The sequence below is a fragment of the Coregonus clupeaformis genome, chromosome 16 (genome assembly GCF_020615455.1).
Source record: "Coregonus clupeaformis isolate EN_2021a chromosome 16, ASM2061545v1, whole genome shotgun sequence".
NCBI classification, from domain to species: Eukaryota; Metazoa; Chordata; class Actinopteri; order Salmoniformes; family Salmonidae; genus Coregonus; species Coregonus clupeaformis.
In genome coordinates, this window is record NC_059207.1 from 49,037,960 (window position 1) to 49,064,173 (window position 26,214).

At 41.3% G+C, this 26,214-nt stretch overlaps 1 protein-coding gene across 1 annotated transcript; it reads right to left on the reverse strand.

Annotated features, from left to right (window-relative positions):
- Positions 1–744: 744 nt before the first annotated feature.
- Positions 745–25,549, reverse strand: sfrp1a (secreted frizzled-related protein 1a). The gene is made up of 3 exons (XM_041901385.1): positions 24,770–25,549; positions 20,939–21,019; positions 745–2,190 (listed from the first exon to the last, which is right to left on the reverse strand). Exons 1-3 carry the CDS (start codon positions 25,293–25,295, stop codon positions 1,865–1,867), a joined length of 933 nt encoding a protein of 310 aa, XP_041757319.1. The 5' UTR covers positions 25,296–25,549; the 3' UTR covers positions 745–1,864.
- Positions 25,550–26,214: the final 665 nt, after the last annotated feature.

Genomic DNA, 26,214 nt, shown 5'->3' on the forward strand with positions numbered 1-26,214 from the left:
GAAAATTAAAGTTTACTGAATGTTAAGACTTCCTCACTTATTGTACTTTTAAGAGCAGCGTCAATGCCAAAAGTCTGAGGTCTTCCTCGTGAAGTGTAACTAATTTTACCTGAAGAAGCTGTAAATCCCTGACAATTAGGTTTAACTAGCATTAAAACTAAAGTACAGTATGTTAACCCATTGTGTACATGATGCGTACAGTATGTGTTGGAGGAGTTGAGGGCACAGGTTTGTGTTAGTGTGTCAGTTCTTTAAGATAAGACAATGACTATCATCCCCGTGGGGAAATTTTGTTTGCCGCTCTGTGCATACATGAACAAAACGCCAAACACAACACACAAGCTGCGGGTAGCCACGGAGCAGCGCCCTTTGGAAGTTTTAGATCGTACCATGGTCTACATGTAGGCCTAAGGTATCAGAACAACTAAAATGTAAATGTAAATGCAAAGCCAAGAATTCACAACATGTGCAAATAGTATGGAGGTTTAAAAATCATTATGGACATTACACGCAGGAAGCTGACATTCCATACAATTAACTGTATAGTACCATGCCCTGAATGTGGTTTCCCATTTTATTTCTGTGGTGTGTGAGTATAAGCCATGGGTATCGTTGTAATTCAAGCCACACTTGGTACTTCATTCCACCTTCAACTGCATGAGCGCAAACAAGACTGGGAGTAATATCTCTACAAAAATGTTATAGGTCACACAATGTGAAATGGAAAAAGGATTCCAGACAACATTTCATTGTTTTCTATATTTATGTAAAATGTGTATGTACATAACAAGGGGCAGAAATGCACTGCAGACATTCACATTTTCAGTCATTTAACGCGATAGTGCTAAGATGGACCAGCAATACTGAACAAAACAATTAAAATACAGATTTGTCAATCCACTATTAGCACTTACAAAATGTGAGGCTACACAAAGTTGTCACAAACTTAATGAACGTCAATCTAGAGGGATAGCAATTTAAGACTGCATTAACAAAAAAGAAAGGAAACTTTGGTCAAATATTATCTGACATCATATACAAATGCAAGGGATTTCATTATTCTATACTGGAGCAACCACTCAAGAAACTGATGTGCATTTGAATTGAAATACTGAACAATGCGTTCTGTATCATACAGAGTTTGAGTACATTTCATATACTGTACCATTAGGCAAAAGTTATATTGACTCAGATGATGCAGTTGATGCACTGGAATTGATTGGATTGACATTTGTATATATTTTTTCAAGTCAAAGAAAATGTGAAACAAATGAGGCAACTGAAGAGAGTACGAGATTCTTAAAATCAACTGTAGTGCAGTCATTATTTTGATGAGACAATCCGGTGAGAACACACTATCATACTATTGTCAATAAGTTATTCAATGACCCTATCCGTGCCTTCTCTATGATATGGCTTTTAAAGCTAAAATACAAGTAATTGTTGATTCTGTATGATCTATTCAATATGATCTAATTGTAAATTCTATGATCTACTAATATATGTTCGATAGGAGCAAATCCATCCATTTCAGCAGAACTCACTGAATTGTGGTCTTTTTACTGCACATTCGGGGAGTGTGTAACACAAGTATCTACATACAAAAGTGGAAATGGTTTCAGTACAGGAGGAAGGGGGTGCAGTGGCACTTTTTCAGATAACTGGAAACCCACCAGGTCTCAATGATCACACTGCTCAACTGGAAAATGGACGACAGGAAATTCAAAGCAGGTCTGTAAATATACAAAGATATATATAGATATATAAACAAAAACAATAAAAAGCTAAACAAATGTGGGTTGTTTGGTTGTGCAAGTTCTTATGCAGCATGATGATGAGATGCTTCTAGAAAGGCTGGGTCTGATTATTTGAAGACATTCTCGAAAGCTGGACACTTGTGGGTCTTGAGTTTCTTGATGGCCTTTTTGAACTCTTTGCTGGACTTGTCCCACTTGTGGATGCCTGTCAGGAGGAACTGCTTGTCCACCTTGCGGCCCATGATCAGGTAGGTGTTGCCCAGGTTGTCCAGCTGCTGGCAGGGGCAGTCGGCTCCATTCTTTAGGTACAGAACCAGATTCTTTAGGTCTTTCTTCTTCAGGTGGCCCAGTTTCAACGGCTTCTTCCTTTTCTGCAGAATCACCTTGCGGTCCATGCCTTCCCGTCTCACCTCCTTGATCTTGGTCTTGATAGCTACAATCAAATAGACATCAAAAGAAAGAAGGCGGTTGTTAAAAACAGTAACGTGTATTCTTATATATGTTACGATAAATGTTTAGCTTGTGGGCTAGCTCAGCATGTTGAATCATATCTATGGTTAGCTTGAGGCACTTTTCCTTTTATATTTAATGTCAGAGCAGTATGACAGTCATATAATCCCTGTGTATGCATTGTGCTAGGGCCAGGGGCTCTGTGGCAAGACAACAGGCCCGAAAGGTTAGGTTGCAGAAAAGAGGGTATCAGTGGTTAGTTAGCTAGGCCCCAGACACCAAGGACCATTAAGGAAAGCAGCCTGGTCTCATAGACTAGACATAACATAGTAAAGTAAATCTGGGACACTCAAATTATTATGATATGTTACATTTGGTATGGGTGCATACGACAAATGTTTACTTAAGGCAAGAACGAAAGTAGAGTGGTTGGTTGTGGTGGATGGGTAGGCATATAACGCAAATGTTATATGTTATATAACGCAAACGTCTAGAAACCCAAAGGTTGCGAGTTCAGATCTCATCACGGACAATTTTAGCAACTTTTTAACTACTTACTACGTTTTAGCTACTTTGCAACTACTTAGCATGTTAGCTAACCCTTCCCCTAATCCTATAATGTGAACGTCTATTAACCCAAAGGTTGCGAGTTCGAATCTCATCATGGACAACTTTAGCATTTTAGCTAATTAGCAACTTTTCAACTAACTACTACTTTTTAGCTACTTTGCAACTACGTAGTATGTTAGCTAACCCTTCCCCTTCCCCTAACGCTATAACGCGACCGTCTAGCAACCCAAAGGTTGCGAGTTCGAATCTCATCATGGACAACTTTAGCATTTTAGACTAATTAGCAACTTTTCAACTACTTACTACTTTTTTGCTACTTTTCAACTACTTAGCATGTAAGCAAACCCTTCCCCTAACCTTAACCTATTAGCTAACCCTTCCCCTAATCATAACCCTTTTTGCTAACCTTTCCCTAACCCTAACTCCTAACCTCAACCCTAACCTTAACCCATAGCCTAGCTAACGTTAGCCAGCTAGCTAATGTTAGCCACCTAGCTAGAATTCGTAACATATCACAGGATTTGAAAATTCGTAAGATATTGTACGTTCAGCAAATTCGTAACATATAACATGAATTGTAATTCGTTACATATCATACGAAATGGGTAATAGACATCCACAAATGAATACATACCGTACGAAACGGAACATATCATACTAAATGGAATGTCTCAGATTTACATACAGAATAATATGAAATGCTCTGAGACCAGGTTGAGGAAAGATAAGAGTGTTAACATACTGCTGAGAGAATGGAGGGGATTATACAGGGCCCTGGTCAAAAGTAGTGCCCTGTAAAGGGAATAGAGTGCCATTTGGGATGTAGCCAAAGATATGGGTATTCTATATCAACCTCACACTGTAAGGTATTCGTGCTAGTTATGATAAGTAAAGTATTTCTGTGTTTCATGGACATGATGACTAAGAGACAGCATCCAGATGAATTAATCTCTATGGGAAACTGATCTGTCTACATTTGCTGTTCCTTTCACTGGACAGGAATGTTCAAATTACCGCTCTGTTTGCCCTGTTATCCTCCAGATGTAACAGGACCTGGGGTTTTGTTCCTCTAAGTACCCTCTATCTATCTCATTGTTTTTATTGAAGGATCCCTACTCCCTGAGCTAGACTTCAGATATATTGAGGGAGATGAATGATCTACAGATATTTGTGAAATGCAACACATAGGGTTGAAAAATTATTCTAGCTTTACCTTTTTTTTTTTTTTATCCTGGTTGGAAGATTCCGGATTTCCTGCTTATTTCTTCTGATTCCAGGAATCTTCCAACCAGGTTTTCTGGAAGACCTGGATATTTTGGGAAAGTTCTGTAGATCATTCATCTCCCTCAATATATCTGAAGTCTAGCTCAGGGAGTAGGGATCCTTCAATAAAACCACTTCAATACCACCACAGTTTGTCACTGAAAGAAAGTGAAACATTTGATGCTACAGTACATTGTAACCCTGCCTTTCACCGTCTCTTGATATGTGGCCAAGTATTGCCACAATTTTACACCCACCAAATGTCTGAATATTAATATTTTTTTTTGTTTTTACTTTTATCTCTCCAAATCCCACACCGGGCCTCTGATTTCTCTTAATCTGTCTGATCTTTCACTAAACTCTATTTAACCTCATAATCTCTTTGTTTCCTCCACCTCCCCTTCTGAAATGGTGCACGAGTCAACCCCATGGTGGTCCAAATCTCAGCCTCTATTCAAATGGCACCCTATTTCCTATATAGTGCACTACTTTTGACCAGGGCACATAGGGCTCTGGTCAAAAGTAGTATACTATATTGGGAATAGGGTGCCATTTGGGATGTAGACTCAGCCTATATGGGTATAGGCCTACCTCTTCATCTCCTCACACAGTAAAGCAGGCTACTGCATGAGTGCAGGTGACTTCAGTACATGGTAATATAAGGGAAAAGTATGGCATGTTGCTGTGATTCCACTCCATTGATCTACGGACCAGATTAGTGACCATCTTGTGATCTTTTAATACAGGGATTTGCACCTGCACTTGGTAAACTGACTGCTGCTCAAGATTTGGTGCTGGCTGATCTGTCTTTGAAAATCGGATTAAAAAATAAGAATACTTAACTAAAACAACATACATTATTATCAGTGTAGCTTACAGGTAGGGGTAAAGACTGGTATAGAAAATATAGACTACTACTATATATCTGAACTCTAAATAGTCCCCTACTTAAAATGCACCATGGTCCTCTTCTATAAAGACTTGAATAGCTAATATAGACTACTATATCTGAACTCTTAATAGGCTTCTACATGAACTATAGGTACCACGTTTTAGGGTTCATCTATTGCCCCTCTATCTTCCCATTGCCAATTAAAGTGTTAGACAAATAACAGTCTCTGTGGTTTTCCAGGTATTAACAGTGCACATGGTCGGGATTAGGACCTTTATCCTCCATCTCTGGTCCATGAAAAGTCTCTGTGACGAGGGCTTAGTGTTCAATTAAATCAAAATGGGCAGCTTTCATAATTAGCGAGTCATAAAACATAAGGTCTAGCCCACCCCTGAAACCACTTTATCAGGATAAATCCAGCTTAAACTCTGTGCTGAACTTTCTTTGCACCTTGTGTTGTTTGTGTACATATCTCCCTGGCCTGGCAAAGTGTACAGTACAGTGACTGACCAGGTAGGCTACGGTTTTAACTGTTCAGGGGAAAAGGTTCAGCCACTGATCAGAAGTGCCTTCGGGGCAGTTAAACTAGAATGTATGTTACTATTTATTTTGGGCCCCTGTTTCGGAAAACTATTCACCTCAAACTATCATCTGACACGAGCGTTACAATCATTTAGCAAATTTTCCTTTCAACGTTACCAGGGTGAAAATAGAAAACACTGCATAAACACTGCGCTTCAACTCTCATTCTATCTTCAACGTTATCTCCATCTGTCGTTGGTCTCAGGTCTGGACAAATGCAAAGCACTCAATCTGCAATGCTATAAAGTTTGTGGGCATCTAGGCTGTAACCTTTGTCCCCGACCCTTGACCTGATTTCCTCTTCTGGTTTAGAGGGTGAGACAGGCTTTCAGACAGCTCAGATGGTGTCATAAACCCAGCAGGAGGTGGTGAGCTGGGCCTGGACCCATTCACAACCATGGAATAACACAGCCCTCAGCCATTCACAACCATGGAACCTGTCTGCCCCGTGAGCCAATATCTACGTCCCAAATGACACTCTATTCCCTACATAGTTCATTACTTTTCACCTGGCTTGTATGGGCCCTGGTCAAAAGTAGTGCACTATATAGGGAATAGGGTGCCATTTGGGACATATCCTATGTGATCAGTCTAGATCAGGTCCAGGGTTGCTACACTTTCATTTACTGCATTAGCATGGGGAGGGATGGATGGTGCAATTACCCATACCACTAGAGAGAAAGCCAGCTGTCAGAAGAAGGGCATGGTGGGTTTGAATTCAAGTGTTCTGGAGATGTGAAACAAAAAGCTGTGGTAATGAAAGTTTAAGTATGGAGATAAATCATGGTGGGAACAAAGTGTTGAGTGGGATGTACCATAAAACCATCAGCAGAGTAGACAGCACTGATGTTTAGAAATAGATTCATCAGGATCTCTGAGGAACAAGGGACTGGGAGGAGTTTAGCTAGCTACAGTGGGGAAAAAAAGTATTTAGTCAGCCACCAATTGTGCAAGTTCTCCCACTTAAAAAGATGAGAGAGGCCTGTAATTTTCATCATAGGTACACGTCAACTATGACAGACAAATTGAGGAAAAAAAATCCAGAAAATCACATTGTACGATTTTTAATGAATTTATTTGCAAATTATGGTGGAAAATAAGTATTTGGTCACCTACAAACAAACAAGATTTCTGGCTCTCACAGACCTGTAACTTCTTCTTTAAGAGGCTCCGCTGTCCTCCACTCGTTACCTGTATGAACTTGTTATCAGTATAAAAGACACCTGTCCACAACCTCAAACAGTCACACTCCAAACTCCACTATTGCCAAGACCAAAGAGCTGTCAAAGGACACCAGAAACAAAATTGTAGACCTGCACCAGGCTGGGAAGACTGAATCTGCAATAGGTAAGCAGCTTGGTTTGAAGAAATCAACTGTGGGAGCAATTATTTGGAAATGACATACAAGACCACTGATAATCTCCCTCGATCTGGGGCTCCACGCAAGATCTCACCCCATGGGGTCAAAATGATCACAAGAACGGTGAGCAAAAATCCCAGAACCACATGGGGGGACCTAGTGAATGACCTGCAGAGAGCTGGGACCAAAGTAACAAAGCCTACCATCAGTAACACACTACGCCACCAGGGACTCAAATCCTGCAGTGCGAGACGTGTCCCCCTGCTTAAGCCAGTACATGTCCAGGCCCGTCTTAAGTTTGCTAGAGTGCATTTGGATGATCCAGAAGAGGATTGGGAGAATGTCATATGGTCAGATGAAACCAAAATAGAACTTTTTGGTAAAAACTCAACTCGTCGTGTTTGGAGGACAAAGAATGCTGAGTTGCATCCAAAGAACACCATACCTACTGTGAAGCATGGGGGATGGAAACATCATGCTTTGGGGCTGTTTTTCTGCAAAGGGACCAGGACGACTGATCCGTGTAAAGGAAAGAATGAATGGGGCCATGTATCGTGAGATTTTGAGTGAAAACCTCCTTCCATCAGCAAGGGCATTGAAGATGAAACGTGGCTGGGTCTTTCAGCATGACAATGATCCCAAACACACCGCCCGGGCAACGAAGGAGTGGCTTCGTAAGAAGCATTTCAAGGTCCTGGAGTGGCCTAGCCAGTCTCCAGATCTCAACCCCATAGAAAATCTTTGGAGGGGAGTTGAAAGTCCGTGTTGCCCAGCGACAGCCCCAAAACATCACTGCTATAGAGGAGATCTGCATGGAGGAATGGGCCAAAATACCAGCAACAGTGTGTGAAAACCTTGTGAAGACTTACAGAAAACGTTTGACCTGTGTCATTGCCAACAAAGGGTATATAACAAAGTATTGAGAAACTTTTGTTATTGACCAAATACTTATTTTCCACCATAATTTGCAAATAAATTCATTAAAAGTCCTACAATGTGATTTTCTGGATTTTTTTTCCTCATTTTGTCTGTCATAGTTGACGTGTACCTATGATGAAAATTACAGGCCTCTCTCATCTTTTTAAGTGGGAGAACTTGCACAATTGGTGGCTGACTAAATACTTTTTTTCCCCACTGTATATAGCCATCTCCAATTGTATTTTAAATATGTTATTTTCCTCATGGTTGATCATGATCACCCAACACATAACGTTTGGTTAACAGAACTTTGGATTTTGTTGAAGCTGAAATTGCAGTTCAGTTACTCAGAGACAAACACAAACTCGGGTCACTGTACAGTACATATGGTCAAGCAGACCTTCAAGAAACAACCCTTCTACTTAAAACCAACACATTTCTATGCCTCCATGTCTTTTACAAACACATGTATTCTTCCTCTGCCAGATTGTCCTGTATCCAACCAAAAAGCATGAAAAGCTTTCGCTTCTCTTCTCAAAATAATCAAATTTTATTTAGATAAACTCGCCTGAGAATGTCAAAATGTGATTGTGAGATTGGAAGGAAGCAATTATTCCTGACTTCAAACAATGGCACACAATTATACTAGCCTTTCTTCCCATTAGAAAAAAAAACACAAATACATTTCAATATATTTAACGTCACGTGATACATTTGCATCTTTGCTCAAATGCATGTAGTGCCTGACATCTATTCCAGAAATGCATGGCTATGACATCTAGTCTACACGGTGGCCAAGGTGGTTCCAAATTCGGCTTCTTAAATTACTCTTTACCTATTAATCAATGGAGATCGTTTTTTGGGGTCACCGAGCCAGAACTTTGGCAGTGATATCATTTAAATTGTGATGGTGAGTAAAAACAAATACTTTTGATTTCACCAAATGTTACATTCTGTCAGAAAGAGCACATGTTCAACTTAATAAAAAACATGTTTTCCCATCTCAAGATGTTAAAAAAATGACTATAGGAAATGCCTCTCTTCAGCTTTGCGCCCAAGATTTTTGTATTTTCGTTTTTAGCGATTTAAACAAAAACTATACATCGTACAATGCTCAAAGTGTAGGTCTAGGTCTTGTGCTTCCAATGAGTAGTATTATACGGCTCTACAGTGAATTGTTAGCAGTGTTATGGAGCGTTCGTAACGGCCCTCCAGCTGGTAATTACTAGTTAAATCAGCCATCAATACCCTTGTGACAGGGGGAAAGGAAGCTTGTTGTGTGCAACAGGGAGGGGCAATTGAATGCAAGATTCATTCAAAAAATATATAATTGTTCAAACATTTCTAGCCTGTCTATCTACGGGTAACAGGGTTGACGTGTTATGCTCCACCCGCACAGTTTTTCACCACAAAACACCAGAAAATGGCCAAAAAGAGTAGAACCAGCTCACCTGCTTTTACACTACACTATGTTTCTTTTGAAATAAATATTTAACAAGGAATAGTTTTACCATATTAAAATGAGAATTCAGTTCACGTAACAGCATAGCTCCGAGAAGTAGGGGTGCTGAGGGTGCTGCAGCACCTCCTGAAAAATCATAATATTTATTAATACAAATACACAAAAAAAAAAATTCTCACAAAAGTTGTGCACTGGGCCTTTACTAGTCCTTTATTAGTGGACCGATATAGCCGTCTGTAGTGCGGGCAAAAAACATCGTCTTTTTTACAAATTAATTTAAAGTGAAAAGCTGAAATTGTAATGTCTTGAGTCAATAAGTATTCAACCCCTTTGTTATGGAAAGGCTAAATAAGTTCAGGTGTCCTTCCTAACTCAGTTGCCGGAGAGGAAGAAAACCAATGGTGACTTTAAAACAGTTACAGAGTTTAATGGCTTGATAGAAGAAAACTGAGGATGAATCAACTACACCGCTCCCGAGTGGCGCAGCGGTCTAAGGCACTGCATCTCAGTGCTAGAGGCATCACTACAGACCCTGGTTCGATTCCAGGCTGTATCACAATCCGGCCGTGATTGGGAGTCACATAGGGCGGCGCACAATTGGCCCAGTTTTGGCCGGGGTAGGCCGTCATTGTAAATACGAATTTGTTCTTAACTGACTTGCCTAGTTAAATAAACATTGTAGTTACTAACTTAATTAACAGAGTGAAAAGAAGGAAGCCTGTACAGAATAAAAATATTCTAAAACATGCATCCTGTGTTTGTACTAAAATAATACTGCAAAACATTTGGCGAAGCAATTCACTTTTTGTCCTGAATACAAAAGTGTTATGTTTAGGGCAAATCCAATACAACACATTACTGAGTTCCACTCTCCATATTTTCAAGCATAGTGGTGGCTGCATCATGTTATGGGTATGCTTGTGATCGTTAAGGGCTAAGCACAGGCAAAATCCTAGAGCAAAACCTGTTTAGTCTGCTTTCCACCAGACACTAGGAGATGAATTCACCTTTCAGCAGGACAATAACCTAAAACACCAGGCCAAATCTACACTGGAGTTGCTTACCAAGAAGACAGTGAATGTTCCTGAGTTGCCGAGTTACAGTTTTGACTTAAATCTACTTGAAAATCTATGGCAAGACCTGAAAATGGTTGTCTAGCAATGATCAACAACCAATTTGACAGAGCTTGAAGAATTGTGAAAATAATAATGGGCAAATGTTGCACAATCCAGGTGTGGAAAGCTCTTAGAGATTTACCCAGTGTAACGAAGACGCTGTGAGTCGAGAAGCAGGTGCAGGTGAAACGTTTAATAAAACAACAAACATGGAACGAGCCAACATAGCAGTAGCGTCTACGCATAACCACAGGATCAAGCTAGGAAGGCCAAGGGAGTGCTTGAGCCCCTGATTCAGGAGCTGACATCGTCGTGACAGTACCCCCTCCCTGATGCGCGGCTCCAGCCGGAGGAACGGTCCCGGGGACCAGGAGCCGGCCAATCGCTTCTGCTGCGGGAACCTGTCGAGCCAGCTAAGGCATGGGAGCCTGACGAGCCGGCTGAGGCATGGGAGCCTGACGAGCCGGCTGAGGCATGGGAGCCTGACGAGCCGGCTGAGGCATGGGAGCCTGACGAGCCGGCTGAGGCATGGGAGACTGACAAGCCGGCTGAGTCATGGGAGCCCGACGAGCCAGCTGAGGCATGGGAGCCTGCTGAGCCAACTGAGGCTTGTGAACCTCTCGAGCCAGCTGAGGCATCCCCGGTAGTGTCGGCAACGGACGCTTGACGAGACAACCGAGGCCTGAGAACCTGTCGAGCCAGCTGAGGCATGGAAGCCTGATGAGCCAGCTGGTTGCTTCGGCAGCGGCACCCGGACCAGACGTCACCACCAAAAACAAATAAACAAAAAAAACTCCCTGATGCTTCCCTTTGGTGAGGCGTTAATCTGTAACGTGTACTTGCTTCCCGACTCCCAGCGTACACGTTACACCCAGAAAGACTCACAGCTGTAATCTCTGCCAAAGGTGCTTCTACAAAGTATTGACTCAGGTGTGAATACTTATATAAATGAGATATTTCTGTATTTCATTTTCAATACATTTTCTAAAATTTCTAAAAACATGTTTTCACTTACGGGGTATTGTGTGTAGATAGGTAAGCAAAATAAATAAATTTGATCTGTTTTGAATTCAAGCTGTAACACAACAAAATGTGGAATAGTTCAAGGGGTATGAATACTTTCTGAAAGCACTGTATATGTATTTTTTTCCGTATGGGTTTCACACTGGGTTCTGTTAACATGGGTTCTGTTAAATGAGAACAGACCTTTCGCAATGAGATCTTTCCAGGAACTGAGCATTTTAGCGAGCAAAAATGCTCATTCTGTGCCAGCGGAGGCATATTTCTGGCATGATTAGTCTACACAGATTAATAAAACTGACTTCTATGTAAGTCACAGATTCTTCCAGCTAGCTGCCTTGACTGAGGTAACCTATCAACTACACAGTCTGAAGTTAGGCCTGGTATAGGTGAATTTTGACTACAGTTATGCCATTGTCTCTACAGTTATAATGTACATGTAAATATATGGCCATATGCCCATGTGAATATTAGTGATAAAAAGTACATTCAGCATCTCTTACTTGCAAAGTAGGCAGGCTATTGCATAGTGAAAGTCTAGAGTAGTGCACTTAACTTATCAATCTACATCTATTATAAGCTATCCCTCTGACCCATTTTGGTCTGACCAAAAGTGCTGTGATGAAAGCATAATAATAGATTGGCTCACGAGTCACGTGACCAGATGCTTTGTAGAGGTAGAAACTGATCTTTATCAAATCATGTCATAATTGCTTTCACATTTCAACCATTTCTCTCTCCTCTCACAAAATTTATGACAGATCTTTCACACCATATAATAGTTGTTTTCGAGTCAAGCCCATCCTTGCATGAGTTGTAGGACAAAATAAGAAGAGATCATGCCGGTTCAGAGGAACATCACGTCAGACAAATATTGACTCACATTTTTGCACTGCTACAATCTAAAATAATAACATCTGCTCAACGGTACTGCTTCATAAAAAAACATGACCAAATGTTAGTCCCCCAGTAAAGAGTCAAGCTAAAAGCATAGGTTATGCTTCAGTTATTGATTAACCTAATCGAGAATTTCAATAAGCATTTTGCTTCGGCTTGCCATGCTTTCCACCCCTGCCACCAGCTCTGCACCCTCCGCTGCAACTCCCCCCCCAAGTCATTAGGTTTCGCTGACGTTTGGCAACTCGAACCTTCAGCTCCCTCCACAGATTTTCTATGGGATTAAGGTCTGGAGACTGGCTAGGCCACTCCAGGACCTTAATGTGCTTCTTCTTGAGCCACTCCTTTGTTGCCTTGGCCGTGTGTTTTGGGTTATTGTCATGCTGGAATACCCATCCACGACCCATTTTCAATGCCCTGGCTGCGGGAAGGAGGTTCTCACCCAAGATTTGACGGTACATGGCGCCGTCCATCGTCCCTTTGATGCGGTTGTCCTGTCCCCTTAGCAGAAAAACACTCCCAAAGCATAATGTTTCCACCTCCATGTTTGACGGTGGGGATGGTGTTCTTGGGGTCATAGGCAGCATTCCTCCTCCTCCAAACACGGCGAGTTGAGTTGATGCCAAAGAGCTCGATTTTGGTCTCATCTGACCACAACACTTTCACCCAGTTCTCCTCTGAATCATTCAGATGTTCATTGGCAAACTTCAGACGGGCCTGTATATGTGCTTTCTTGAGCAGGGGGACCTTGCGGGCGCTGCAGGATTTCAGTCCTTCACGGCGTAGTGTGTTACCAATTGTTTTCTTGGTGACTATGGTCCCAGCTGCCTTGAGATCATTGACAAGATCCTCCCGTGTAGTTCTGGGCTGATTCCTCACCGTTCTCATGATCATTGCAACTCCACGAGGTGAGATCTTGCATGGAGCCCCAGGCCGAGGGAGATTGACAGTCTTTTGTGTTTCTTCCATTTGCGAATAATCGCACCAACTGTTGTCACCTTCTCACCAAGCTGCTTGGCGATGGTCTTGTAGCCCATTCCAGCCTTGTGTAGGTCTACAATCTTGTCCCTGACATCCCTGGAGAGCTTTTTCGTCTTGGCCATGGTGGAGAGTTTGGAATCTGATTGATTGATTGCTTCTGTGGACAGGTGTCTTTTATACATGTAACAAGCTGAGATTAGGAGCACTCCCTTTAAGTGTGCTCCTAATCTCAGCTCGTTACCTGTATAAAATACACATTTCTGATTGAGAGGGGGTCAAATACTTATTTCCCTCATTAAAATGCAAATCAATTTATAAAATTTTTGACATGCGTTTTTCTGGATTTTTTTGTTGTTATTCTGTCTCTCACTGTTCAAATAAACCTACCATTAAAATTATAGACTTATCATTTCTTTGTCAGTGGGCAAACGTACAAAATCAGCAGGGGATCAAATACTTTTTTCCCTCACTGTAGCTGATGTCCTGAAAGAGCTGCAAAATCTGGACCCCTACAAATCAGCTGGGCTTGACAATCTGGACCCTTTCTTTCTAAAATTAGCCGCCGAAATTGTCGCAACCCCTATTACTAGCCTGTTCAACCTCTCTTTCGTATCGTCTGAGATCCCCGGAGATTGGAAAGCTGCCGCGGTCATCCCCCTCTTCAAAGGGTGTGACACTCTAGATCCAAACTGTTACAGACCTATATCCATCCTGCCCTGCCTTTCGAAAGTATTTGAAAGCCAAGTTAACAAACAGATCACCGAACATTTCGAATCCCAATGTACCTTCTCCGCTATGCAATCTGGTTTCCGAGCTGGTCATGGGTGCACCTCAGCCACGCTCAAGGTCCTAAACGATATTATAACCGCGATCGATAAAAGACAGTACTGTGCAGCCGTCTTTATCGACCTGGCCAAGGCTTTTGACTCTGTCAATCACCGCATTCTTATTGGCAGACTAAATAGCCTTGGTTTCTCAAATGACTGCCTCGCCTGGTTCACCAACTACTTCTCAGATAGAGTTCAATGTGTCAAATCGGAGGGCCTGTTGTCTGGACCTCTGGCAGTCTCTATGGGGGTGCCACAGGGTTCAATTCTCGGGCCGACTCTATTCTCTGTGTATATCAATGATGTCGCTCTTGCTGCTGATAACTCTCAGATCCACCTCTACGCAGACGACACCATTTTGTATACATCTGGCCCTTCATTGGACACTGTGTTAACAAACCTCCAAACGAGCTTCAATGCCATACAACACTCCTTCCGTGGCCTCCAACTGCTCTTAAACTGTAGTAAAACTAAATGCATGCTCTTCAATCGAACGCTGCTTGCACCCGCCCGCCCGACTAGAATCACTACTCTCGGCGGGTCTGACTTAGAATATGTGGACAACTACAAATACCTAGGTGTCTGGTTAGACCGTAAACTCTCCTTCCAGACTCACATTAAGCATCTCCAATCCAAAGTTAAATCTAGAATCGGCTTCCTATTTCACAACAAAGCCTCCTTCACTCATGCTGCTAAACATGCCCTCGTAAAACTGACTATCCTACCGATCCTTGACTTCGGTGATGTCATTTACAAAATAGCTTCCAACACTCTACTCAGCAAATTGGATGTAGTCTATCACAGTGCCATCCGTTTTGTCACCAAAGCCCCATAAAATATAATATAATATAATATAATATAATATAATATAATATAATATATAATATAATATAATATACTACCCACCATTGTGACCTGTACGCTCTCGTTGGCTGGCCCTCACTACATATTCGTCGCCAAACCCACTGGCTCCAGGTCATCTATAAATCACTTCTAGGCAAATCCCCACCTTATCTTAGCTCATTGGTCACCATAGCAACACCCACCCGTAGTATGCGTTCCAGCAGGTATATCTCACTGGTCATCCCCAAAGCCAACACCTCCTTTGGCCGCCATTCCTTCCAGTTCTCTGCTGCAAATGACTGGAACGAACTGCAAAAATCTCTGAAGCTGGAGACTCTTATCTCCCTCACTATCTTTAAGCATCAGTTGTCAGAGCAGCTTACCGATCACTGCACCTGTACACAGCCCATCTGTAATTAGCCCACCCAACTACCTCATCCCCATATTGTTATTTACATTGTTACATTGTTATTTATTTTGCTCATTTGCACCCCAGTATCTCTATTTGCACATCATCTTCTGCACATCTGTCAATCCAGTGTCAATACTAAATTGTAACTATTTTGCACTATGGCCTATTTATTGCCTTACCTCCATAACTTACTACATTTGCACACACTGTATATAGATTTTCTATTGTGTTATTGACTGTACGTTTTGTTTATTCCATATGTAACTCTGTGTTGTTGTTGTTTTTATCGCACTGCTTTGCTTTATCTTGGCCAGGTCGCAGTTGTAAATGAGAACTTGTTCTCAACTGGCCTACCTGGTTAAATAAAGGTGAAATAAAATAAAATAAAATAAAAACCTGTGGCAGCCATGTTAGAAACCTCTTCTCTCATTTCTTTAGACAATTAGAACATCTAGCATAAAAATGTCTTGTTTACATGTTGCCCAACTGGTACAGCAAAGCAAACCCACCACTATTGCCCATGGCATTGCCACACTGCAAGCAGAGCAGCCCCTGGCTGCATACCAAATGGCACTCTATTCCCTACATAGTGCACTATTTTTGACCAGAGCCATATGAGCCCTGGTCAAAAATAGTTCACTATATAGGGAATATGGAGTCATTTAGGACATTTCCCTGTTTTTTTCTCATGGGAGTTGGGACTCTCTCTTTGTGGGACACTCCTGCTGTGATTGGGTCTAATGGTTGCAATAAAAGTCTAATTTAACTAACATTATCAGAGGCCATAATCAGCCTGCTTGGATAAGCTCAGATGTCAAGCGTTAAATATATTATGTCAAGGAATCAAAACAACATTTGTCTTAATCAGAGATGAAACAGACCAAAGATTCTGAGGACAGAAAAGTGAGGCCCATCATTACCGTGTAAAAATGGGGACAATTTATTTAAAATACTGCACATAACTTTGTGTATTAGCTTTCCCTGAGAACAACTCTGAAAGAAGAAGTGCACAAAGTCCGTCTTCCCAAGGTCTGGCGCTTGGAATTGATTTGGAAACCACCAAAAACCTGGAGGCCAGCTTATAGCAATTTAAAATATGGCACAGCATCATGTAAACTTGTGCACATTCTCTCTGCATACAATCACTGCCTCAAGGTGTGTTGAATTCACAGTGTCCCTGCATGCGAGAAACTATCAATGCATTTAAAAATTGCATAGAAAAACGAAACATTCTAACAGCTGTTGCTACACTGCATTGACACACTGTGGATGGGATGGGATGTCAAGCCACCAAACAAGCTGAAAGACATTACCATACGTGACATCAGAGACTGTGATTTGGACCAATAGGAATTAAGCTTTAACGTGCAACCCTCCTGACACCTCCAGAAGGCCAGACAGCAGAATAAACATCCTCATTTACAACTTTAAATACCTGCCAAATAAAGACTTTAGAGCTGCAATTCATTAGTTACAGAATATTAGCATTTAAAAGGGTAATAGTATAAAAAAGTATGAATTTTTTTTTAATGAATAATGTATGCACTCACTAACTGTAAGTCGCTCTGTTTAAGAGCGTCTGCTAAATGACTAAAATGTAAAAAATGTAAAAGTAATACAAACCGTGACATTAATTCACAGTGGTAAAAAAATCCCGAGCTCTGTTTTTCTAGCGGATCAAGGCAGTAACTTGTTCCTAAATTGCCGAGTTACAATTTTGCCTTAAATCTACTTGAAAATCTATGGCAAGACCTGATGGTTGTCTAGCAATTCATTGTGGTCCTCTGTAGCTCAGCTGGTAGAGCACGGCGCTTGTAACGCCAAGGTAGTGGGTTCGATCCCCGGGGCCACCCATACACAAAAATGTATACACGCACGACTGTAAGTTGCTTTGGATAAAAGCGTCTGCTAAATGGCTTATTATAATTTATTTTTCTAGCGGAATAAGGCAGTAACTTTTTCCAGTCTATATGTAAAGTTGTGAGAATTAAGCATATGGCCAAGAAAACAAGGTAAATTGATGTTAGTAACCCCCAAGAGGAGATCTTTCTCAAGATTGTTCACATTAGTTTAATAATATGCCATTTAGCAGACACCTTTATCCAAAGCGTGCATACATTTTTGTGCATGGGTGGTCCCGGGGATCGAACCCACTAACCTGGCGTTACACGCGCTGTGCTCTACCAGCTGAGCTACAGAGGACCACAATTTACTTGGTGGTCAGTTGTTGCATCAATCCATTACGTCTGAAAGAATGATCCCCAGGAGTATACAAATTGTAAATCTTTGCAATTTCACATACTAATCCCAGCATTCTTATACTCAGAAAGAACAATTACCCTGAGTACTGTCAGATAATAGACATGGTGAAATGTTGGTCAAAGCTATATAAATTCTCTGATAATGAAAGACAGATCTCTTTTTTCGACCATTATGTGTGACTGACCAAAGAGTTTATTTAAAATAATGTATCAACGAACAAGCATGAAATTGTGCAAATCTATGTAACATGAAACATTACTTTACTGAAAATATGCTTGAACCTTTGACATGTACAGTATGTTTATGGTCAAATATACACAATATACCCAAAGGCCATAGGGGGCACAGATTTGCCCTTTAAAACAAATTATAACATACAGTGCCTTCGGAAAGTATTCAGACCCCTTGACTTTTCCCACATTTTGTTACGTTACAGCCTTATTCTAAAATTGATTCAATTGTTTTTCCCCATAATGACAAAGCAAAAACTGAAATATCACATTTACTTAAGTATTCAGGCCCTTTACTCCTTTGGCAGCATTGCAGCCTTGAGTCTTCTTGGCACACCTGTATTTAGGGAGTTTCTCCCATTCTTCTCTGCAGATCCTCTCAAGCTCTGTCAGGTTGGATGGGGAGCGTTGCTGCTCAGCTATTTTCAGGTCATTCCAGAAATGTTCGATCGGGTTCAAGTCCGGGCTCTGTCTGGGCCACTCAAGGACATTCAGAGACTTTTCCCGAAGCCACTCCTGCGTTGTCTTGGCTGTGTGCTTAGGGTCGTTGTCCTGTTGGAAGGTGAACCTTCACCCCAGTCTGAGGTCCTGAGCACTCTGGAGCAGGTTTTCATCAAGGATCTCTCTGTACTTTCCTCTGTTCATCTTTGCCTCGATCCGACTAGTCTCCCAGTCCCTGCCACTGAAAAACATCCACACAGCATGATGCTGCCACCACCATGCTTCACCGTAGGGATGGTGCCAGGTTTCCTCCAGATGTGACGCTTGGCATTTAGGCCAAAGAGTTCAACCTTGGTTTAATCAGAACAGAGAATCTTGTTTCTCATGGTCTGAGAGTCTTTAGATGCCTTTTGGCAAACTCCAAGCAGACTGTCATGTGCCTTTTACTGAGGAGTTGCTTCCGTCTCTCCAATAAAGGCCTGATTGGTGGAGTGCTGCAGAGATGGTTGTCCGTCTGGATGGTTCTCCCATCTCCACAGAGGAACTCTAGAGCTCTGTCAGAGTGACCATCAGGTTCTTGGTCACCTACCTGACCAAGGCCCTTCTCCCCCGATTGGTCAGTTTGGTCAGGCGGCCAGCTCTAGGAAGAGTCTTGGTGGTTCCAAACTTCTTCAATTTAAGAATGATGGAGACCGCTGTGTTCTTGGGGACCTTCAATGCTGCAGAAATGTTTTGGTACCCTTCCCCAGATCTGTGCCTCGACACAATCCTGTCTCGGAGCTCTACGGACAATTCCTTCGGCTTGGTTTTTGCTCTAACATGCACTGTCAACTGTGGGACCTTTAGATAGAACGGTATGTCCCTTTCCAAATAATGTCCAATCAGAGCAGGTGGTCTCCAATCAAGTTGTAGAAACATCTCAAGGATGATCAATGGAAACAGGATGCACCTGAGCTCAATTTCGATTCTCATAGCAAAGGGTCTGAATACTTATGTAAATAATGTATTTCTGTTTTTTATTTTAACACATTTGCAAAAATTTCTAAAAACCTGATTTCACTTTGTCATGATGGGCTTGTGTGTAGATTGCTGAGGATTTGTTTTCATTTAATCAATTTTAGAATAAGGCTGTAACGTAACAAAATGTGGAAAAAGTCAAGGGGTCTGTAATACTACTAGTCACCTAGCAATTTCATGAAGTTGGTTTTACCCAGCTAACAAAATTACGTTCCAGGACGTGACCACAAAGTTATTTTAGTCCCCACATAAGTCATGATAACGTTATTGTGAAACTTACAGACGATGTTCCAAAATGTTTTTCTATCATTCCGATTGTAACGTTATATGAAGACAAACCATTGCTCTAAATGTAACGTTATGAAATGTTTCTAGGATATCTCCAAAATAACATGATATTCAGAACTTTTCATGGACTACTAAGGAACGTCTGTATTGCGACCTGATATTTATAACCTCTATAATACTTATTAGAAATGTTATGAATGTGCCTATAATGTCCCAAACGGGCTATGACATTCAGTACCTCTGGAAGACTTAAGGGGAATGTTACAAATGTCTCAGTTACGTTCCTTGTTAGCTGGGTAGCTAGCCCAGATAGGTTCCCAATCTCCCAATCTCATAATTAGCTACCAAGAAGCCATTTCAGACTATCAAGTTAGAGTAGCTAGCTTGTCTGACTATCTTAGCTGTTATGCCTGCTGGCAAGGTTGGTAGACATTAGAAAAGTAAGCAATAACTAAATATACTGAATAAGATTCACATTCCTTTCGATCTTTTACCCAGATTTTAGCAGATATGCAGAGAACAATATTTAGTTTATTATTTTTAAATAACCACCAGTCAGGAAGATACAGACAGCTCAAGAGGTATGCTTAGATATGCAGAAAAAATAACATATTTTTTACATAGAATTAAGCATAAAAATTATGGCTCTAGATTGCACTTTGTAAAATACAGTCAGTTGGAACTAAATCCATGAGCCTCTAAACTAACCAATTATTGTGGGACTGTTCTCTTTTTCTTCTTGTATAACTGTTCATCTGCAGTAACTTGCTTTTCTTTTCAGAGGCTTTTTGTTTCCAATAGACTTATTAACCTCACTAAAGACCACACTTTTAATATCATACAAAGGGATGACTGTGTGGTGCTATGGTCTCTATAGAACATGATCTATAGCTGGGATAAAGCACCAAGCTCATTAATGTAACCAGAATGGCAAGAGTCAGGGATTGCATGTAAGTAATAAATCCTATTGGCAAGAGTGTCACTTTAACTTCTCGAAGCTTGCTTTTGTAAAGATCTTACAATGTACTTTGAGGGGCTGCAGACCAAAGGTGGGAGGGCTCATTAGATCTGGGGCATATTCCAGAGCTACAGGTATAAACATACTGTAGTGCTCCACTGTATGTGGTTCCATTTGTATAGGCTTCTATGCCATGGAGAGTGCAACCTCTGGTGTCGGCTAACACGATCCATACTGTAGGTATAGTAGCCCATAGGAAAACTTTACATGACAAAACATGTTGTGTGTGAGTGTGTGTGTGCATGCGTGTGTGTATGTCTCTTCTTCGGTATGTTTAGGAGATGCTTAACAAACTGAATGAAAATGGTAGTGTTAGGGTTAGGAGATGCTTACCAAACTCGCTGGCACACATGTGCTCTAGAATTATGTCTGTTTTCATTTCGTTGTCACATGGGGGACAGATGGGGGAGTAACCTGTGGAAGGGAGGGAGGGAGGAGAGAGTCTTTTTAGAGGGCAGGACATGTAGCACTGTCACAATAATCAACCAGGTAACATAGCCATGAACAAATGGAACAAATGAAAAATTGGGTGGTTAGTTTTGATCTCTTTGGAGTCTATGCTAACTTGACGCAATCACAATCAATCTGTCCTGGAGGCCTGTTTTACTGTAAGTTATCTGAAAGCACACGGAAATGCATGTGCGCACACGCATGCACACACTAACTGTTACGTGTTCTTTAGACTTACATTACTGATTGTGAAGACAGAGAGATGACTGACTGAAACTGGAAACTCTTCCACTCAGGCTTTCATATACATTTATTTTCAGTTACAGGAGCCAAGTTCCATATGAACATTTTAGAATGTTTTGACATTATGATTAAAAACAATGAACGATTCTGACTGCGTAATGTCCAACAATGGACAGAAATGCCTTTTTTGTTTTTTTGCTATATTCATGAATATTTAATGAAAACACATTTATTCAATAATTAAATAACTGTTCTGTTCTTTCTCAAACAGTTTAGCAAAGCTTGGCTTTAAAAGCCAAAACAACATTTGGAGTACTGCAAGGTTCAACATCTAAACTCTAAACAACTGTACAGATGGTAAAATATAAATACACATTTACAAACACTTATCCTGTTTTTTTGTGATTGCCAGTTGTCCATTACGTGTGTTTGACAAACGCTTGTGAAAGTTACACCCAGGTGGAAAGCGCTTGTGAAAATAAGCACTGTTTACAGAGTCAAAGAGGCTATATTTTCAATTTCACCTTGTTCCTACTCTAAATATATTATCACTAGCTTCAAACTTGTTTAGCAGTCAGCAGTGGAGAGGCTCCTTAAATAACTTATATCAAAATGCATGACCTTCTAACCTTATTTTGCTTTGATGTTTTATTCATTCAAATGCATTTCCTTCTTTTTCCCATTTTTTCCCATTAAACTGAACAGTGATTTGTACATCACTAACTAGCACATATTTTTCCGGGGGTTTTAGGTTCCTGTCAGTAAACAGTGATGAAGATGCAGAACAACAAATACATTAACGGCCCTGTAATGAGAAGAGTGGGGTTAAAACAAGACCGACCCTGTGGCCTGCTGGGCTTCTGACTGGGCAAATGTTTTCTGATTTATTTATCGCAAGTGCTGACACATATGATAAGAGGTGACCTCTGGAGACTGTCTGTGTTCCAAATGGCACTCTATTCCCTATGTAGTGCACTACTTCTGACTAGAGCCCTATGGGCCCTGGTCAAAAGTAGTACACTATATAGGGAATAGGGTGCCATTTGGGATACAGCCTGTGGATCTCTGTGTGGTCCCCGAGCTCCAAGAGGAGCCTTTTCTCAGGCTGCTGGGCTCCTGCCCACACACACCACCATGTTGGCCCCCTCAGACCAACACGTCCCAGTTAAAGAGGGACTACCTCAGATATACAGTAAGTGCTGTGTAACTGCAGCACCACGGAGCGAGAAAGACCTCTTCTTAGGTGCTGGACTGGAAAGTCACCAGTCACCATATCAGTTCGCTGTAAGACTGAGCTATTCATGTTCTGAATATAGCAAATGTTTTAGCACTAAGCTAACACTGTTTTGCAGCATGCATGTGCAACGCAGATCAAAATGTAATGAGGTTGATGATGGAAAGTAATTTTTTATTTATGAGCAATCTGCATGAGGTGGTTGTAATTCCCCTTCTGGGACACCTCTCGAAAAGAGCAGAGCAGCCTTTCCAACTCGCTCCAAGAGAGATTCTACTAGTTCCTGCCAGGGACACTGACATGGCGATAAAATATTACAACCCATGACAGGAACAAGAATTTTAGACAAAACTTGTCCTTTGATTGTGAAAGGCCTTCTGCAGCATTTACACTGAATGAAAATATAAACGCAACATGTAATGTGTTAGTCCCATGTTTCATGATGTTGTGCACAAAACATGTCTGACTTACTGTTAGCGCCAAGCTGTAACAGATGTAGGATCTTAATTTGAGCCAGTTTGCTACAGCAGGAAAATAATCCTGAAGCAACGGGTAATGTAAATTATAATGTGGATTATAATGACTGGACATTTTTTGTAGGGGTTGATACGTTTTTTGTTAGGGCAAATCAAGCCGGAAATGTTAAAGTGGAAATTATAATTTTTAAAACCTTGAATATACTACAAGTTTGCATTTTCTGTGCAGGAAAATTCTCAGCAACAACATAGTGATCAAATTAAGATCCTACATCTGTAGGTAGTTCTAGTCCTTCTGAACATAACTCAGTCCAGAAACTGTGGTTGCATCCCAAATGGCGCCATATTCCCTATATAGTGCACTACTTTTGACCAGAGCCATATAGGTCTTGCTGAAAAGTAGTGCACTAGGAAATAGGGTTGGGCCGCAATCCCAGTGAGGTTGTGGTAGTCTCGAGCCAAGTATCCCAGCAGGCAGATAGGCAAACAGGCAGCAAGGACCTGATGTCTGTGGGAGTTCACTGTAGCCTTGAAACACAGTTTATTACATTAGCAGAATTGATAGTCTGTTTGTTTTTTATCTCTCCTCATCGTTGTCCCTCTGGTATTCATTATTTCATCATTCGTATACTTCTGTATCTGCTATTCAAATTAAACTTTACATGTTGTTTCTGTCTGTTGAGTTAACGTTTTGGGGGGGTTCAAAGGAAGAGGCCAGTAGTTAAGAGGTTAATATAAAATGGTAATTAATGGATGTATTAGTTCTGTGGCTGGACTGCCTCCCAGTTCATAAATTGCACCTTGAAATAAATTGCTACCATCTGTTAAAGGAGTATTAGGCTAAAATATTAATTATAACATCACTTCTCTTTGTCAGTAGCGAGCAACTTAACATTTGCTCCAAAGAGAGGTTCTCTCTTGGTAAAGACAGTGTAGTCTAGTTATTGCTCTGAAATAACTAAATAAAGGTTATGCTATCTCGCTCTTATATTTTTTTGAGATAATCTAATCTAGAGGTAATCTAAGCAGTCATGGGAAAAATGACCCCAAAGGGTTGGGAATGGTTCATTTGCATCAGGTTTGACATCAACAAACAGACTTTAACCCCTGAAACAACATTCTGCCACCTGAAGCACTGCATGGGTGTCGATTCTCACACTATGTCAAAGTAGTGACTGTTTGTTATCTCAGTCAAGTACTGCAGCTCTGTTGAGCCTGCCCTATAGGATACTATGTTGAGCTTCCCTATAGGATACTATGCTGTGGTTCACATTGCTTTTTGTATTCCACAATACAAGGGGGAAAATCCAGATATTTGATAATGATTATTACAGATTATCATGCTTCATCCACAAAATGCATTAAGATGTGTATCAGATTTTAAATAAATTGTAATAAAAACTGCTTCCAAGTGAAGAACATAATGTACATTCAACAATACAGATTACAAACTCCTAGCCAACACCTCAGCTATTTACACATTGTGCCAACCAATTGCTCAGTTTCAGATCTGGTACCAGACTAGGACTTAGAAACAAGACTGGCACTTGGTGACATGGGATTCTATATGTAATTCTATATCTAGATATGATGACAGGCATGGTGCCTGCTGGTAGGTAGGTAGGTAGGTAGGTAGGTAGGTAGGTAGGTAGGTAGATGGGTGGTAGGGTGGGTGGTAGGTGGGTGGGTGGTGGGTGGTGGGTGGGTGGGTGGGTAGGTAGGTAGGTAGGTAGGTAGGTAGGTAGGTAGGTATAGCATTACCTGTGGGTTTTGTGGCTTCAGTGGCGTTGGGTGCAGTCATGGCAATGCACACGTCGTCCTGAGGAAACTTGTCGCAGGTGAGCATCTCAGGCCAGGGGAAGCCAAACGACTCCATGATAGGGGTGCAGCCGTCCCGTACAGCCTCACACAGCCAGCGGCAGGGGTATATGGGGCGCTCCAGGCACACTGGGGCAAACAGGGAGCAGAGGAACACCTGGGTGCCCGGGTGGCAGCTCTTATGCACCAGGGGCACCCAGCTGCCTGCCTGCTGCTTCACCTCAGCCATAGTCTCATGCTCCAGTAGGTTAGGCAGCAGCATCTGGTTGTAGCCCACATTGTGGCACAGCCTCAGGTCCTCTGGGATATCCACACACTGAGGAGGCTTGCCATAGCTGCGGCCACCATTGTACATGTCCGATTTCCAGCTCATGTATTCATACTCAGAGGCTCTGCTCATAGACACCAGTGCCATGGTCAAAGCAAGAGGGATGATTCTCCAACGGCACAAAGGTTCAATGGACCTCATTGTTCACAACAGAGGAGAGTCTGCAGAATAAAAGTAAAATGCAGCTCACAATGGAGCTTTCACTATAGAATAGAACAGACCTGCTTCAAGAGAAAAATAAAATGGAGAAAAGCTCCAAGAGTCCAGTTGATAAATGCTCTCTGAGTAGAAAGTTTCAGGTTTCAGTATAACTCCACTCCTGCCTCCTCTTGTTGCAGCCCCGCTGTTCCGTTCCCTTCTGCTGCTACTGACTCACACAAGCGCCAGTAAAGATAACTGCCTGTAGTAGCGCAGCTTGGAAACAAGAGGAGATTGTGAAGTGCGCGTCGGCCAATCGGAATGCGTCTGCGCCTTTTGGCACTCACATGTCAATCAAAGTGCTCAATTACACACTGCGTAAAACACGGCTTAACGTTCCCTACCCCCTTCATTAGCCTTTCTCTTCCTTTCTCAAAACAAACAACTTGCCTTCACACCAAACAAAAAAATAATTTAATGGTTGAAATAATTTAATGGTTGGTCAAACGGCAGCTCGCAGTCACATGACAGCTATTATGCACAGTACAGTATTATGGACAGTTATTTGGATAATTGTAGATCATTTAAATTTGACAACAAACACTATTTAGTTACAACGTCAATATGCAGAAATACAGTATATGCGCAGCTCAATAAATATATTAAATAAGTCGAAAAACTTTCACAAGTTTTAAGTCAAGGTTTTAACTAGGTGAAATATAGCATATCTGACAACAAAATTAATTCAGACCAATAGTGTTAAATATTGATTTAAACCTATATAACGTCACACATTCTATATGTAAATTAATATGATGTGAAGAGGGGACAATTGTTCAATTAAATATTCATTCAGTCTACTTAGATCTAATTAAAGTACATTTGTTTATCTGCATGTTAGTCCACTTTTTTACAGCTTTCC